Source organism: Cygnus atratus, chromosome 3, assembly GCF_013377495.2.
Source record: "Cygnus atratus isolate AKBS03 ecotype Queensland, Australia chromosome 3, CAtr_DNAZoo_HiC_assembly, whole genome shotgun sequence".
Lineage (NCBI taxonomy): Eukaryota > Metazoa > Chordata > Aves > Anseriformes > Anatidae > Cygnus > Cygnus atratus.
In genome coordinates, this window is record NC_066364.1 from 26117632 (window position 1) to 26130629 (window position 12998).

At 36.1% G+C, this 12998-nt stretch overlaps 1 protein-coding gene across 1 annotated transcript in view; it reads right to left on the reverse strand.

The window, feature by feature from the left end:
* Nucleotides 1-515: 515 nt before the first annotated feature.
* Nucleotides 516-12998, reverse strand: part of BMP5 (bone morphogenetic protein 5) — a 55265-nt gene continuing 42782 nt past the window's right edge. The window contains exons 5-7 of the mRNA XM_035542960.1: nucleotides 8350-8426; nucleotides 6389-6499; nucleotides 516-2720 (exon numbers count right to left, since the gene is read on the reverse strand). Of these exons, the coding sequence (XP_035398853.1) occupies nucleotides 2571-2720; nucleotides 6389-6499; nucleotides 8350-8426 (338 nt within the window). The 3' untranslated portion in view covers nucleotides 516-2570. The remainder of the gene's footprint in view (nucleotides 2721-6388; nucleotides 6500-8349; nucleotides 8427-12998) is intronic.

Here is a 12998-nt window from a genome sequence, read left to right on the forward strand (position 1 = left end):
ATTATTATATACATATTTATATTTGCATATATTATGCTTATATATATATAAAGCAAAAGCTAATTGATACAGCCTAATAAACAAAAAGCCCTATACTAGGTACTCTTGTAGAAGGGATTAACTGAACAAGTTTTCACGAGAACACACATATAACCTTGTTCAGAGCATGGTGAAGGTGGTGCCACTATCCTTTCTTTCAAACAGAGGAATGATCAGTTAGGTATTTAAGGAGATCTTAAAAAATATTTCTGCTTTCTAGTATATTTTGAGTGGAATGTGAGCAGTTTGGAGGTATGATTTGGAAATGTAATATTTATTTAAAAATTAGATGTTTCAATGAGCTGCAACTTAAGACAAAAAAAAAGTAATTTTGCAAACTATCTGCATTAAAAAATGATCTGCAACAAAATCTATGCATAACTATTGGCAATCTCTTGCTTTTACCTTTAAGAGAATAGATGAAGCTGGTGTCATTTTGTCATGTGTCAGAAGCAAAATCACAGTAGAACAAGATAGCGTTAGAGGTTTATTATGTCTCAAAATATAGAAATATATTCCAACAGCATATTTTAAAGAATAATATAACAATAATCTTCAGTTTCTTATTCTCAAAATGGTACACCATTATTTAAAAATATATTACTTAATGTACCCCAAACTTAGTTTCCATCAAATTCTATTTAGAATAAATCAAGTTCTAAAAAGCATATCCACCTACCCACTTTATACAGAAACAAGTAAATTTTTTGAAAATAACTGAGGAATTTAAATTGTTTTATTTAGCTGTTCCAAAATGATAATTCAATTGGGGACATAGTATTTTGATATAAACCCTTGTGCATGAACTGCAACTAAACATAGATATGTAGGTAATGTAAGCATAAAATAGAAATTGAAGTGTAAAATGGAACTGTTGTATCGAGGGGAAAGAGCTCCCAAGACTGAAATCAGAACTGTTAATTTAAAAAAAAAAATGATTGTATGCATAAAAAGATGTATGTAATATTCCAACAGCAAGACAAATTAGTTTCTGCAAAAAAAGGCAGTTGCACATTTGCATGCATAAACAGTCACACACACACTGATTTTATCAGTGTCATAATCTGAGTTTTCTGAAATATGTCTTAAATAACCACTGAAGTCAGAGTTTACATGAATAGATTCTCTAAAAAGAAACTGAAATGTTGTATTCATTTTTTAACAACACTCTGAGAACTGTTTAAATGAAGCATTTTTAATCAAGGCAATTCATGATAAAAGCATATTATACTTAGCCATTTAATAAAGAGAAAACAGAGTTACTATTTTCCTATTTTGATAACGCGAAAACAAAGGGATGTCCAAATATTCTAAATATGGTAAATTTAAAATAAGCATATGGGTGGTAGTGATGGGAATGATAATCTGTAATAAATTGTGCAATTCACAACCACAGGATTTTATTTGAGGCCGAAAATTTAGGGAGGTTAAAAATGATTTGTATGGATTTAAGAATTTTCAAAGTTGTAATAACTGATGTTAAAAGGAAAGATATCCCATCTTACATCTTATTATTGAAACCAAACCTGTTAGAAAGGAAGATGGGACAAAAAGTAGGCTGCAAATTAGCCAGCAGCTTGTTATGAAAGGTGTTTTTCATCTTTCCTTGTGAACAACCACCATCAGGGTCAAGTATATAATAACTTGTCTTTGTAATGGTAGCACTTGTGTGGTTTTTGTTTGTTTTGACCTTGTGTTGTTATTATAAAAATATTTGCCATGGTAGTGTGATGTGATAGGTAATAGACTGATGTGATTTGAGGTAAGAATGTTGTAGTTCAATTTTTAGTGTTAACTTGGAAAGTCAGAGAGAGATGCTAGAGTCTGTCTCCACAGAATTCCTGAAGCTTTGGGCCTTTTGCAAGCCCTGTGGCCCACAAGCCAAGAAGTAACACGCTCCTCCAGTTACACTCATCTTGTTAAAGAAAATAGTTACAACAATTATGTGCAATCTCTTCACTTCTATTTTCTATCTACTATTTATTTACTTAAACATTGTTCAACATTTCACTTTTTCTACTGGAGCAGAACTTCTAAAAGAAAAAATATGTTTAGCCAAGCAGTTTTGTTTATTTTTTTTTCTGTGCCTTTTTCTAAATAAATACCCTTCCACAGTTTTCATTGGCACAATATGACCAAACGTATTTTAGTTCCTTTAACAATATGAAGCAGTTACAGAAGTTCTGGAGTTTCTAACTTTAAAAAAAATCAGTACAAAGGTTTTACTTTAAAGTATTGAAATGGAATGAAATAGGTTCCAGTATGTTCAACTGAAAAAATTAGTTTTTGAATTTCTACTGCATAGTAAGGTGACCCATAATATAAATGGTTTTGAAATTTTGCTCATACAAAAGAAACTATATACTTTTAAATAAATAAAAGCTACTATATACATTATATTGTACATTTAAATGAGAGATGACATGAAATGGAATAAATTTAGGACTGCCTTTTCATCAGCAAGGCTCATATCTTGACTTTATTACAATACTGAATAAACCCCTCTGCTTTAGATTATTATTTTTTTCATTCTAGTGGCAGCCACATGAACGCACCACCATATTCCTGTATTTTTTTAAAATAACATTGGAACTGTCATCAAAGTAGAGCACGGAGATTGCATTCAGTTTTGTTGGTGCACAGCATGGCTTTGGTACATGATCAGGGAACATCAAATGAACCTGAAAGACAGATAAATACATAGCTCATATATCAAACAGAGAGGTACAAGGACAACGTCAGTGCAAGACATGTCTTTGCAATTCAGAGAGTTCTGTGGTTGCAGATTTTCCTCGGTTAGCAACTTTAAAGCACAGCTTACCTCCAGAATGTTGCTCTGATTTCAATCGTGCGGGCAGAGTTATACAATAATAGCAGATGGAGAGATAAATGAGGAGGAGCGGCCAAGATACAAAGTTGGTTTTCAGATAAAATTTAGAAAAGAGTTGAAGCTAGGCTGTAGTTCAGGAAAACACATATGTTAGTGCCATCTCTACTGAGGATGATGCTTAACATGAAGCACATGCTCATGTCCTTGGTCTCGCTGAGACTCCAGCATATGCTAAAATGCTTTCTCGCACAGAGTCTCAGCGTGGAGGAAAGTTTGTTACAGGCAGCAAAGGCTGTGCAGGCAAAGGCTCGTACTGAAACACTGCTTTCAGTCTACGAAAGAGTAAGATGTAGGTTTTCAGACAGCATGAATGTATTTTAAGGTTTTATCTAGGTATCTGTGGATCCAATTCTACTTCCACTGAAGTCAAAATCAATTCATAATGTGGGTGCCAGCTGGACAGGAGGTATGGGGAAAGGACGGAGACAGAGAAGGCTTTCTGTACACTAGGCTGAAATATATCAATGAAAGGTTAAAGAGAAGGAAAACAGTTTTGAACAGCATCCCAGATTGAACAAGATCTAGTGGAAATATCTGAAAATTGGGGAAATACAAGTTCTTTGTACTTGAAAGAAGGTTGGATATAATATTCTACACGTGCTGAAGACTTGGAAACTGGGGAGGCCAGAAAGGAGGGAGTTGTAATACAGAGGACAAGAGATTATTAAGGCATGGATGAAGTCTTCAGCAGTAATAGGTTTCATTTGTATGTTAAGTCTTTGTAAATCTGTTAGAGCCATCTGTCTCGCAGTGATATAAGCCCAGAGACTTTGCCAGACAACAGAGAACAGTCTATCAGGAAAAGATTTTTACATAACTGTTACCACGAGAAGATCTTTTGAAATGAGCAATAATAAATCCTGAAGTAGCAATTTAGAAAGGGTTTAGACACACATTTAAAAACAGTTTAACAAATGAATAGCAAAGCATTGGAGAAAAGAGTGATTGTGCTTTGTCTAAGCAGATGTTTGCCCTGCCATCAGTGCTGGTTCTGCCAGCCCCTGCCACCCCAGAAAGGAGCCCCATGGCCCTGCTAGCCCCTCACGACAGTGATGCTCACAGCCTTTTAAAGAGTGAGCATCTTTATTAAGGCAATAATTCCAAAAGCCTGGAAATCAGTGGGTCTACCTGCTGACCCTCTAACTTGAGTGACCATGAGGTCAGTTCTATGCCAGCACCTTTTCAGTGGCTGATGGGAGGAAAAGAAAGCTAATGTAATTTATTAAGTGCAGTCTATCTTGTATTTATATGCATCTGTGCCTTCTGTCTGCCTTAGTTCAGCCTCAGAAAAAGAAGAGAGAGAGGTACTGGCCCAGCATTTCTCCTATGCTTATTACAAAAGAAAAGAAAATAAAAATGAGTCAGTAATGTTTGGAGGGGTACCAAGGAACAATCACTCCCCAAACCAAAGAGTGGGCTTTTTTAGAATGGTGTAATCAGTATGGCTGAGAGATGATTACATTTGGATTAGGGTGGGGTGTATGAATAATTGTTTCCCAAGCCATCCCCATGTGCACACCTTGTGTAAATCTGAATTGTGCATAATTTAAACCAGAAAGCATACAACTACTGTTATCTCATCTAATTTATGTGCAGTTAAAATTTAATTAGCCTCATGATTTTTTGGCTGCACAACTGAATGCATATACAGTACATGCAGAGGGAGACACACAATTCCAAAAAGGCCATAAAAAGGAGGGAAAAATCTAAGTATCCAATTTAAAAGAAAAAAAAAAAAAGTGGACAATCTACACAAATTTCTTAACCATAGTAAATTAAGCATTTTTGGAAAGAGTAGACATACAAGAGAAAATAGCACTGGGCCACTTCTTATTTAAAAGCCCATAATTGTAGAAGGGAACTCTAACCTGGGGATTGCACTGATATTGGCAAATTTTCTGGGCAATGTTTACATAATGCTAAACTTCTGCTTTGCTGACCTATTTCTTTGCAGTTCGGGACTGAATGTATTCTGTTCTTCATCATCTCCTAGGCACATTGCTATATTCCTTGCCAAATAGCATTTGATGTTCCACTTCACCTGAACCTCTTACCACAATTCTGTATATTTCCAGACTCTGACTTTTTCCCTTCTTTTTGTGAATCTTGCTGACTTCAGTTCTGGGATAGAGGAATAATGTTACACTGGTGGCTGGACTTGTAGAAGGTGCATAAATGAGACGTTGAATGGAAAGAAAAAGGTCTCAGCACATACTGAGTTTCTAAGAATGTCCATTTCAATTAAGATAGCAACATTCACAAGAAAAATTTGTTTTCTGTCAGAAACAAGCAGGGACAACCAAACTTTCTTTGCTTGGGGGTTTTGTTTTATTTTCTTTACTTTTGGTTTTGCTCGGGAGGGTAAAAGCTGCACACTTTTCTGAAGGGGAAAGGCTTTTCAGGACAAGTTTTTTTTGTTGTTGTTTGTTTTTTGTTTTTTTGTCAAAATCAAATAAGATCACCAACAAGCGACACAGACTCATCAGGATAGTCAGGTGGTAAGGACACTTTTCTATCATCAGTTTAAATCAGAGGGAAGCTTAAACCCATGTTTCTCTATTTGCAGTCAAGTGCCTTGATGTTTTCAGAAACTCATTAAGGATGGCAATCTTCTCCCTGATTTCATCCTCCCACTCCCTTCTTGTGTATCTCATTTCTCTGTTGCATAATCAGTCTGCTAATAGTGATGATGTTCAGAGACTGTTCTTCAGCTGACACAGGTGAAAAATCATGACCAGACATCAGACCCATAGCATTGCATTCTAAAGGTCTCAATTTCTGGAGGTGCTGTGTTTACAAAAACATAGCTGAACACTTGTGGGCTGGAGGAGGACTTGCCAGCTGCTCCAACTAAGATCATCCTTCTGGCTGCTCTGGCTGGTGCACAGGACTAACTGGCAGAGGCAAAAGGCTGGCTGCAAATCTTTTACATGTACCAGGCAGAGCAACAAATCCAAACACACTTATAAATAAGTTGTATTTGTTAGCCAGGCGTGACTGAACAAAATTTCTTACATGCAAATGCATCTGTTTGCAAAGATTCACACTGAATTACATTTTAAAGCTCTCTGCCAACAGTTGACAATAGAGGTCCACAGAGCGGCCAAATGTCAACAATTCTGGAAGGTATATTATATAGATGCTAAAATGGAGCTTCAATAAGCTACAAAAAACTCCAGGGGAGCAGGGGCCCCCTTTGGTTCCTGTCTACACAATTCTCCAATAATAAGACATGGTCTTTTGATGTATTATTGCTTTTGAAATGCAATGGAAACCTATCGCACAGACCATTCTGGACAGTTCATCTGCTCTCCACTGTAATCATCAAATCATGTCTCTGAAATGGGTAATTATTTACAGAAATAATCAAGGTTCCATAGTAGTAAGCAGAGGAAGAAACAGGCCCTGTCCCAAGACATGAGTGCAAAATAGACAAGTATAACATAGGCAGAGGCATACCAGTGTCTGAACGATGGCGTGGTTTGTTGCGTTCATGTGGGCATTGAGGGGAAAGGAACACTCTCCATCGCAGTAAAAAGCAGCATAGCCCTCTGGTGCAATAATCCAGTCCTAAAACAAGAACAAATAAACCCACTCCTTTTTTTTTTCCTCACTCAGAAAATATAAAACTATATCAAGCTAACGAAGACTTGTCCAAGGACAAAATGAACTTCAGAATGTGGCATGTTAAAATACTTTTTTTGCCAAAAAGAAAAAAATTTAAAAAAAAAAGAGAAAAAGAAAAGCATTTGCTTTGTTCCTGCAAAACTCCAATGAAAATTAGATTAAACAGAAATCTGTGCTGAATACCAACTAATGAGGCTGTAACAGGAATTAAAGGCCCAAACATGTTTGTTAAAATACTTTTCTTCCCAGAGTGAAACTCTTGGATGCTTTTTTGTGTAACAAAATTAATTAAAATCTATCCTCTTTCTTCATCATATTCATTACCATTAATTGTATAATTTCATGAGACTAATGGTTACTAGAGATTACCCAGTCGAATGGTAGTGAATCATGTATTTTGAGAACGTCTAGCAACACAAACAGCATAGGGAAAAGATGAAACGGGGGAAAATATTTAAAAATGTTAATGAAATCTATGCATTTAATTTGCTGAATTCATCTTTTGTTAGGCAAAGGTAATGGAGTTGCTGTGGGAAAAAGGGAGAGAAGCAAGTACCTATTTCATGGTTTTTGTTTCTTTTTCCACCCTGAGATTCCACCCCGAATCTCACAGATCAACTATTATACAGTGTAACTTTGGTTCTCCAACAGAAACTCTGAACTTTTCAAGTATTTTTTGTGGAAAAAAAATAGATTTTCTTTCTTGACTGACTGATTTAAGAGCCTTGTGCATTGGGGGGCATATCAGAATTTCACATTTCAAAAAATGAAAGAACTTGTGATACCTGACAAAGGCAGAGAGACAATGGCTCACTTGTTCAGTAGCCTGAGCTCAAGTCAATACGACAAACCTGCTCTGTCACCATGGACAGGGTACTTATGCTCTGCAAACTTGGGAAAAGACTATCTGCCTACTTCTTCAGGCTGCTGTGAGGATACACATACTACAAAATTCAGACAGGGCCTTGAGAAGATATGAGAATCTGAGCTAGATGTCTTAAGGATGAGCTTTCATTAAAGAGTACACTTTTTGTTCTCGGGACTATATAGTCTGTTTTGCTCATGGAGATGTCTTTTGAAATAATTCAGAGAAATGTGAAAGCAGACATCTCTGATTTCTTAACAACATATGCAACATTTCTAGGTTATAGGCTTCTGGTGGCCTTCTTGTTCTCTCTTTATAGACTGCTCCTTATCTTAAAGAAAACAAACAAACAAAAAAAAAACTAGACTGATCTCCATTTTCTTTTCCTCATCATGCCCTATCTCTGTCTTTGTGACCTTTTACTACAGGTACCTTCTTTTTCTCGTTACTATACAACAGGGAGAGTTTGTCCTAGGAATTACATCAACTTAGCATCAGTGTAAAACCCATTGAGCAGTGATCCAAGCTCTCCTTGCCTATGAACCCCAAAGAAGTGAAATCTCCCTGAGTTGCAGTAGACTAGAGAAAGGAGAATTTGAGTGCAAATTTCAAAAGTTTCTTTGCTTACTGTGGGAATTTTTGTTTTATCTACTGCAGGTCTACTCAGATCTTGAGTAATGGTCCAGATTTATCTTTTAGTGAATAAATCCAGATTGTAAAGTCAGTCATCTGCAAAATGTTTGAGAGAATAGCAGCCAAAAAAAGTAAAGAGATAGTGATAGGGTTGCATTGCAGAATGCATTTAAAGAATTTGTCTCTCATCAGTGAAATACCAATTACCATGAGAAAAACAGACTGTAAATACTGGGAGACAGTAAAATAGATTGTGCCATTTAGCACTGATAGGAAACAGAATTTATAACCATACCTGCCATCCCAAGTCTCGGAAACTCACGTAAAGTTCATGTTTCTTACATGCTTGCTTTTGCTCACTTGTGTTATAATCTATAGGAAGAAAATAAAAATTAATAACTTTTTTTTTTAGAAACTTTGCTAGAACTGACAAGATTTAGCTCCTGAACAAACTGTAAAAAGGAAAGGTACAAGCATACTGTCATTTGTCCTCACAGAGTTGGTAATAATGTCAGTATAAACTAGGAAATTCAGAATCACCAGTATCAGCCTGACGCAATTTGTGTACACAGCAGAAACGACACCCTCAGCATTAGGGATAACAGGTTCACATGACCTGTTTGCTCTCTAGCTATGTAACAAATCCTATAATATTCATATAGGTAATTCAAGGAGGACACTGACAGCCTGATCTAAGGTAAACTGAAGTCTTCTGCCTGTTGGCACAGATTTAATTGTCAGGTAAAGAAAGTAGCCCAGTTCAAAAGATAAATTAACAAAGACAAAAATTGTCCTGAAACAATAAAACTTCCAAAGGTCTATTATTAGCATGTTTTGTACTCATTTTAAAATCATATATTCTGGAAACATTCACCAGTCAATGATCTTTAGTTTTAAATCTACTAATACACACAAGTAGAAAAACAGCTGCTCTTTTAAGGTTTGAATGTTTCTGTAGTGTCAGAAATATGTCAGGATCAAAGGACGTGAAGAACCTTCCATATGTGCTTCTCCAGAACAATCTTAAGTCTTGAGAAAATGTAGTATTTGTTCCCCACTGCCCCTGAGGAACAGGAAAAGAAGGAGGTGTAGACATGCCTTCACCCCATTAGCAGCCCGGAATTGGTTTAGAGAGCTATTTGAGTGATGCAATCAGTGAGGCATGTGATGGAGCAGGGTTCCATTTAAAGAATGATTAAAGTGTGGGTTTTTTAGACCAAAATAACTATTCTGACAGAAAAGAAAAAAAAGTTGGCTGAAATTCATGAAAAAAAAAAAAAGACACTGAAAAACAAACAAAATCTTCATTTTCAAGAACAGATTTTTTTTAGATAAAGTTTCTTAACACTTGAAGCTGAAATGGGATGGTCTCTGTTTAAAAGTTCCAGGAAAATTGAAAGAGTGTCCTTTTTCATATAAAATGAAAAATAAAAACACCGCACAATTTTCATTGCACCCTGTTATAGCATGGAAGAGCTTTCTGCTGACTGGAAGAACTTCATGACTTACCATAGAAACTGTAGAAGAGAGAAGGAGGTTCTTCTAGAATTTGTACTTTGATCCTGCAAGGTTTCTTACAGCTTGATTGAATGAAAATCTTGCATATATGTTTAGAAATATTAATAGTCTCATTAATTAAAGCTCACAATTAAGTACCGTGAAATCATAGAATTTGTAGGCTGCAAAAAGTCGCAGTGATAATTTAGTTCATCTTTCTGCTGTAACATGGAATTGGTATATACAGAGTATTGCTGACAATTGTTTGCCTAATGTATAGTCCAAAACCTCCAAGGCAGTGAAATGTATAGCATCTGAGATAACCTGTTGTAGTGCTTCTCTATTTTTGTGGAAAACTCTTCCAAATAACTGTCCTAAATGATCTTTTCTGTGAATTTACCAATTGCTTCTTGTCAACTGTATCATTATTTCCCTGAATTCTTCTCACTTTCTCTGTGACTTTCTGACGATCTGATAGCCAAAACTGAACACAGTCTCATGTAAAGTAAAACAATTATTTCCTATGACTTCTGGATGATTTTCTAGCTGTAGACCACAGAGTGGGAATTTTAAAGCAAAATCACACTGCTGAATGATCAACTTCAGATCCTTTTTTGATGTAATGCTGCCTAGTCATTTTAGGATAGCTTTGTATTTATATAAATCACCAGCATCATTGCAGAGTCACTGTCTGACATTTTGAGTGTTCTGGAGTAGTGACTGGAGAATATTTCTCATGATTCAGAAATGAGAAATGCCACACCCATCTTCAAGAAGGGCAATCAGCCTAATCTCAGTTTCTGGGAAGGCTGTGTATCAAACCCTCCTGGAAGCCACATCAAGGCATATGAAGAACAAGAAGGTGTTTGGGAACGGTCAACTTGGATTTACAAAGGCCTAACTGTGCCTAAACAACCTGACAGTTTTCTGTGATGAGCTGGCTAGCTTTGTGGGCTAGTCAGAACTGGGTGTTCACATTGCTTTTTGGAAGGTTTTTGATATGGTCTCCCGTAGTATTCTTATAGCCAAATTGATCAGATATGGTTTGGATAGGTAAAGAATATAACGAGTGGAAACTTGGCTGGACTGCTGGGCTCAGAGGGTTGTGATCAGTGGTACGAAGTCCAGCTGGCAGCTGGCTGCTACGGATGTCCCTCAAGGACCAGTACCGGTGCCAGTACTGTTTAATGTCTTTGTTAGCAACCTGGACAATGGGACAGTGTGCTCTCAGCAAGTTCACAGAGGATACCAGACCTGGGGAGAGTCATCCATCATCCAAATCACCAATAAAATGTTGGACCAAATCAGATCCAGAAGAGATTCAATGAGATATCATTAAAAATACCCGTCCAAATTTTACTTTTATTGGTAACATGCTATTTGAATATATATATATATATATATTTTATCAAGCTATGTATATATTTTCTGTTGAAGGCACCTGGGCCCCAAAATGTCTCCTGAGATGGTGTCAAAAACTGTGCACAAGTTGAGATATATCCATTTGCAGTTCTAAATAACTTGTAATATCGTCATGAGTGTTAAGTTAGGCTTTCTAACCTATAATATCCCAAACCCCATTCCTTTTTAAAGATGAATACTACTTTCTTTCCTAGCCCTAGCATTTTCCTAGCATTCTCTTAGACCTTAATGAGCTATTTCTCAATGACAGCCATTAAAGATTCAGCTCAGTTCTCCACAAGTAGCTAGTTACCTGCTGCCATGTCAGATACCCTCTGTTGGCAGGTAGGGCCCACATCCTACACAGAACTCCTGCATCTTTCTGGAGTAGCCACTGAAAGCAAGGCAGGATACTCTAAGACACGATGAGTTTCCAAAAATCTATATTCTTTCAATATAACCAAGAACTCTTAGTCATCCCTTGTGCTGAATTGCCTGTAATCTAGTATGTTCTGCACATACATTAGAAGTAAGGCAGTGGAAGGGGAGTGCAAAGGAACTTTAAATTCAAAAAAATTGAACTGTCTCACTATTTCTTTACAAGGATCTATATACTGATTTTCACTAATATCAGCACTTGTAGGAGGTAAATATTGAGCTTTTATGTTTCAGCCATTAATAAGAATTTTAAATTCAGTATATACAATGCAAGTCACTTTGAAAAAAAAAAAACAACAAAAAACTATGACTGAAAAATGTGGGAAAGATATGCATATGAGACAGTCAGGGAAGTCACAATCTGCTTTTAGATAGCACCCAAGCAGTCAAACTAATGTAAGCTGAAGATTGTGCTTTTGTAAGTTCTCTCAGTCATGACATTTCCATATTTAAGAATACATACAGAAGTTTTAGTACCAGAATACAGCAGAAGTGTCTACAGTTAAAGGAGAAAGGCTGAATAATAAACATGTGCATCACTGCTGAGATGTGTTGATTGTCTTGATATTCTGAATTACTTGAATATAGGTTAACCAGGAGTGGATGTGCAGTCACACCACGTTACCTGATATGGTGGTCTGCATTTTATGTGAAGACATGAATCTTTAGCCATGTAATCCACACACCTATGAAGAAAGCTAAACTCAGGCAAATGTGTATTCCTTCCTTGAATTCTATCTTTCATACAAGACAAACGTTGTGTCTATTGTAACACTGCATGTAAGTATCGAATGTGACATTTATAACAAGATTTGGTGCCAAGCATCCAATTTCATATAATGCAGCTTCAAAGCCCATATGCTTATTCTGTCAAGAATCAAAGCTATAGGATATTATGGGTAAGTGAATGTTGTTCCCAACATTGTCAGGGATGGCGGTCAGGGTCCAAACCCCTACATAGCAGAAGGAGTTGTGGGAGGAGGGGAAGAAAATATAAGAAATTTTAAAAAGAATTATTATTTATTTATTTTGGCAGGGAAAATAAAGACATTGAGACATGACTATATATACTATCACGTGTTCTTCATTAATTAGTGTGACATCAACCAATAAAATACAGGAAATGCACAGTTAAGCACTGTTTTTTTTTTTTTTTTTATCTCATCACATTATGACCAAAATGTATGTAGTTTACCGCATAGTAAGTATTCAAATGTGGATATCCTCTAGTGCCTAATTATATATATATATCAATATATTCTTTTTAGGTAATGCTCAAAAAGAAAAAATGAAGTCAGACTTTGTTTCAAGGCAGAGTTATATGAGGTACTTTGGGAACAAATTGTCTTGTTTTGATTTGTTTTAGTTTTTTTCATTTGATGTCCAGTTTGACCACGATAGAACTGGATAAGTAATAAACACTTCAATCCTCTGTGCAGGCAGGTGAGGTCTGAATGCTAAGTTTCATTTCTGTGTCTTTGCACTACATTGAGGTCATGTTCTTTTGAAGATTTTAGGAACATAGGGATGCTGGCATCAAATCTATTAACTTTTACCCAGCTGTTATAATAATAACTGGTGCATATAGATTTTATTTTCTCCATTTTG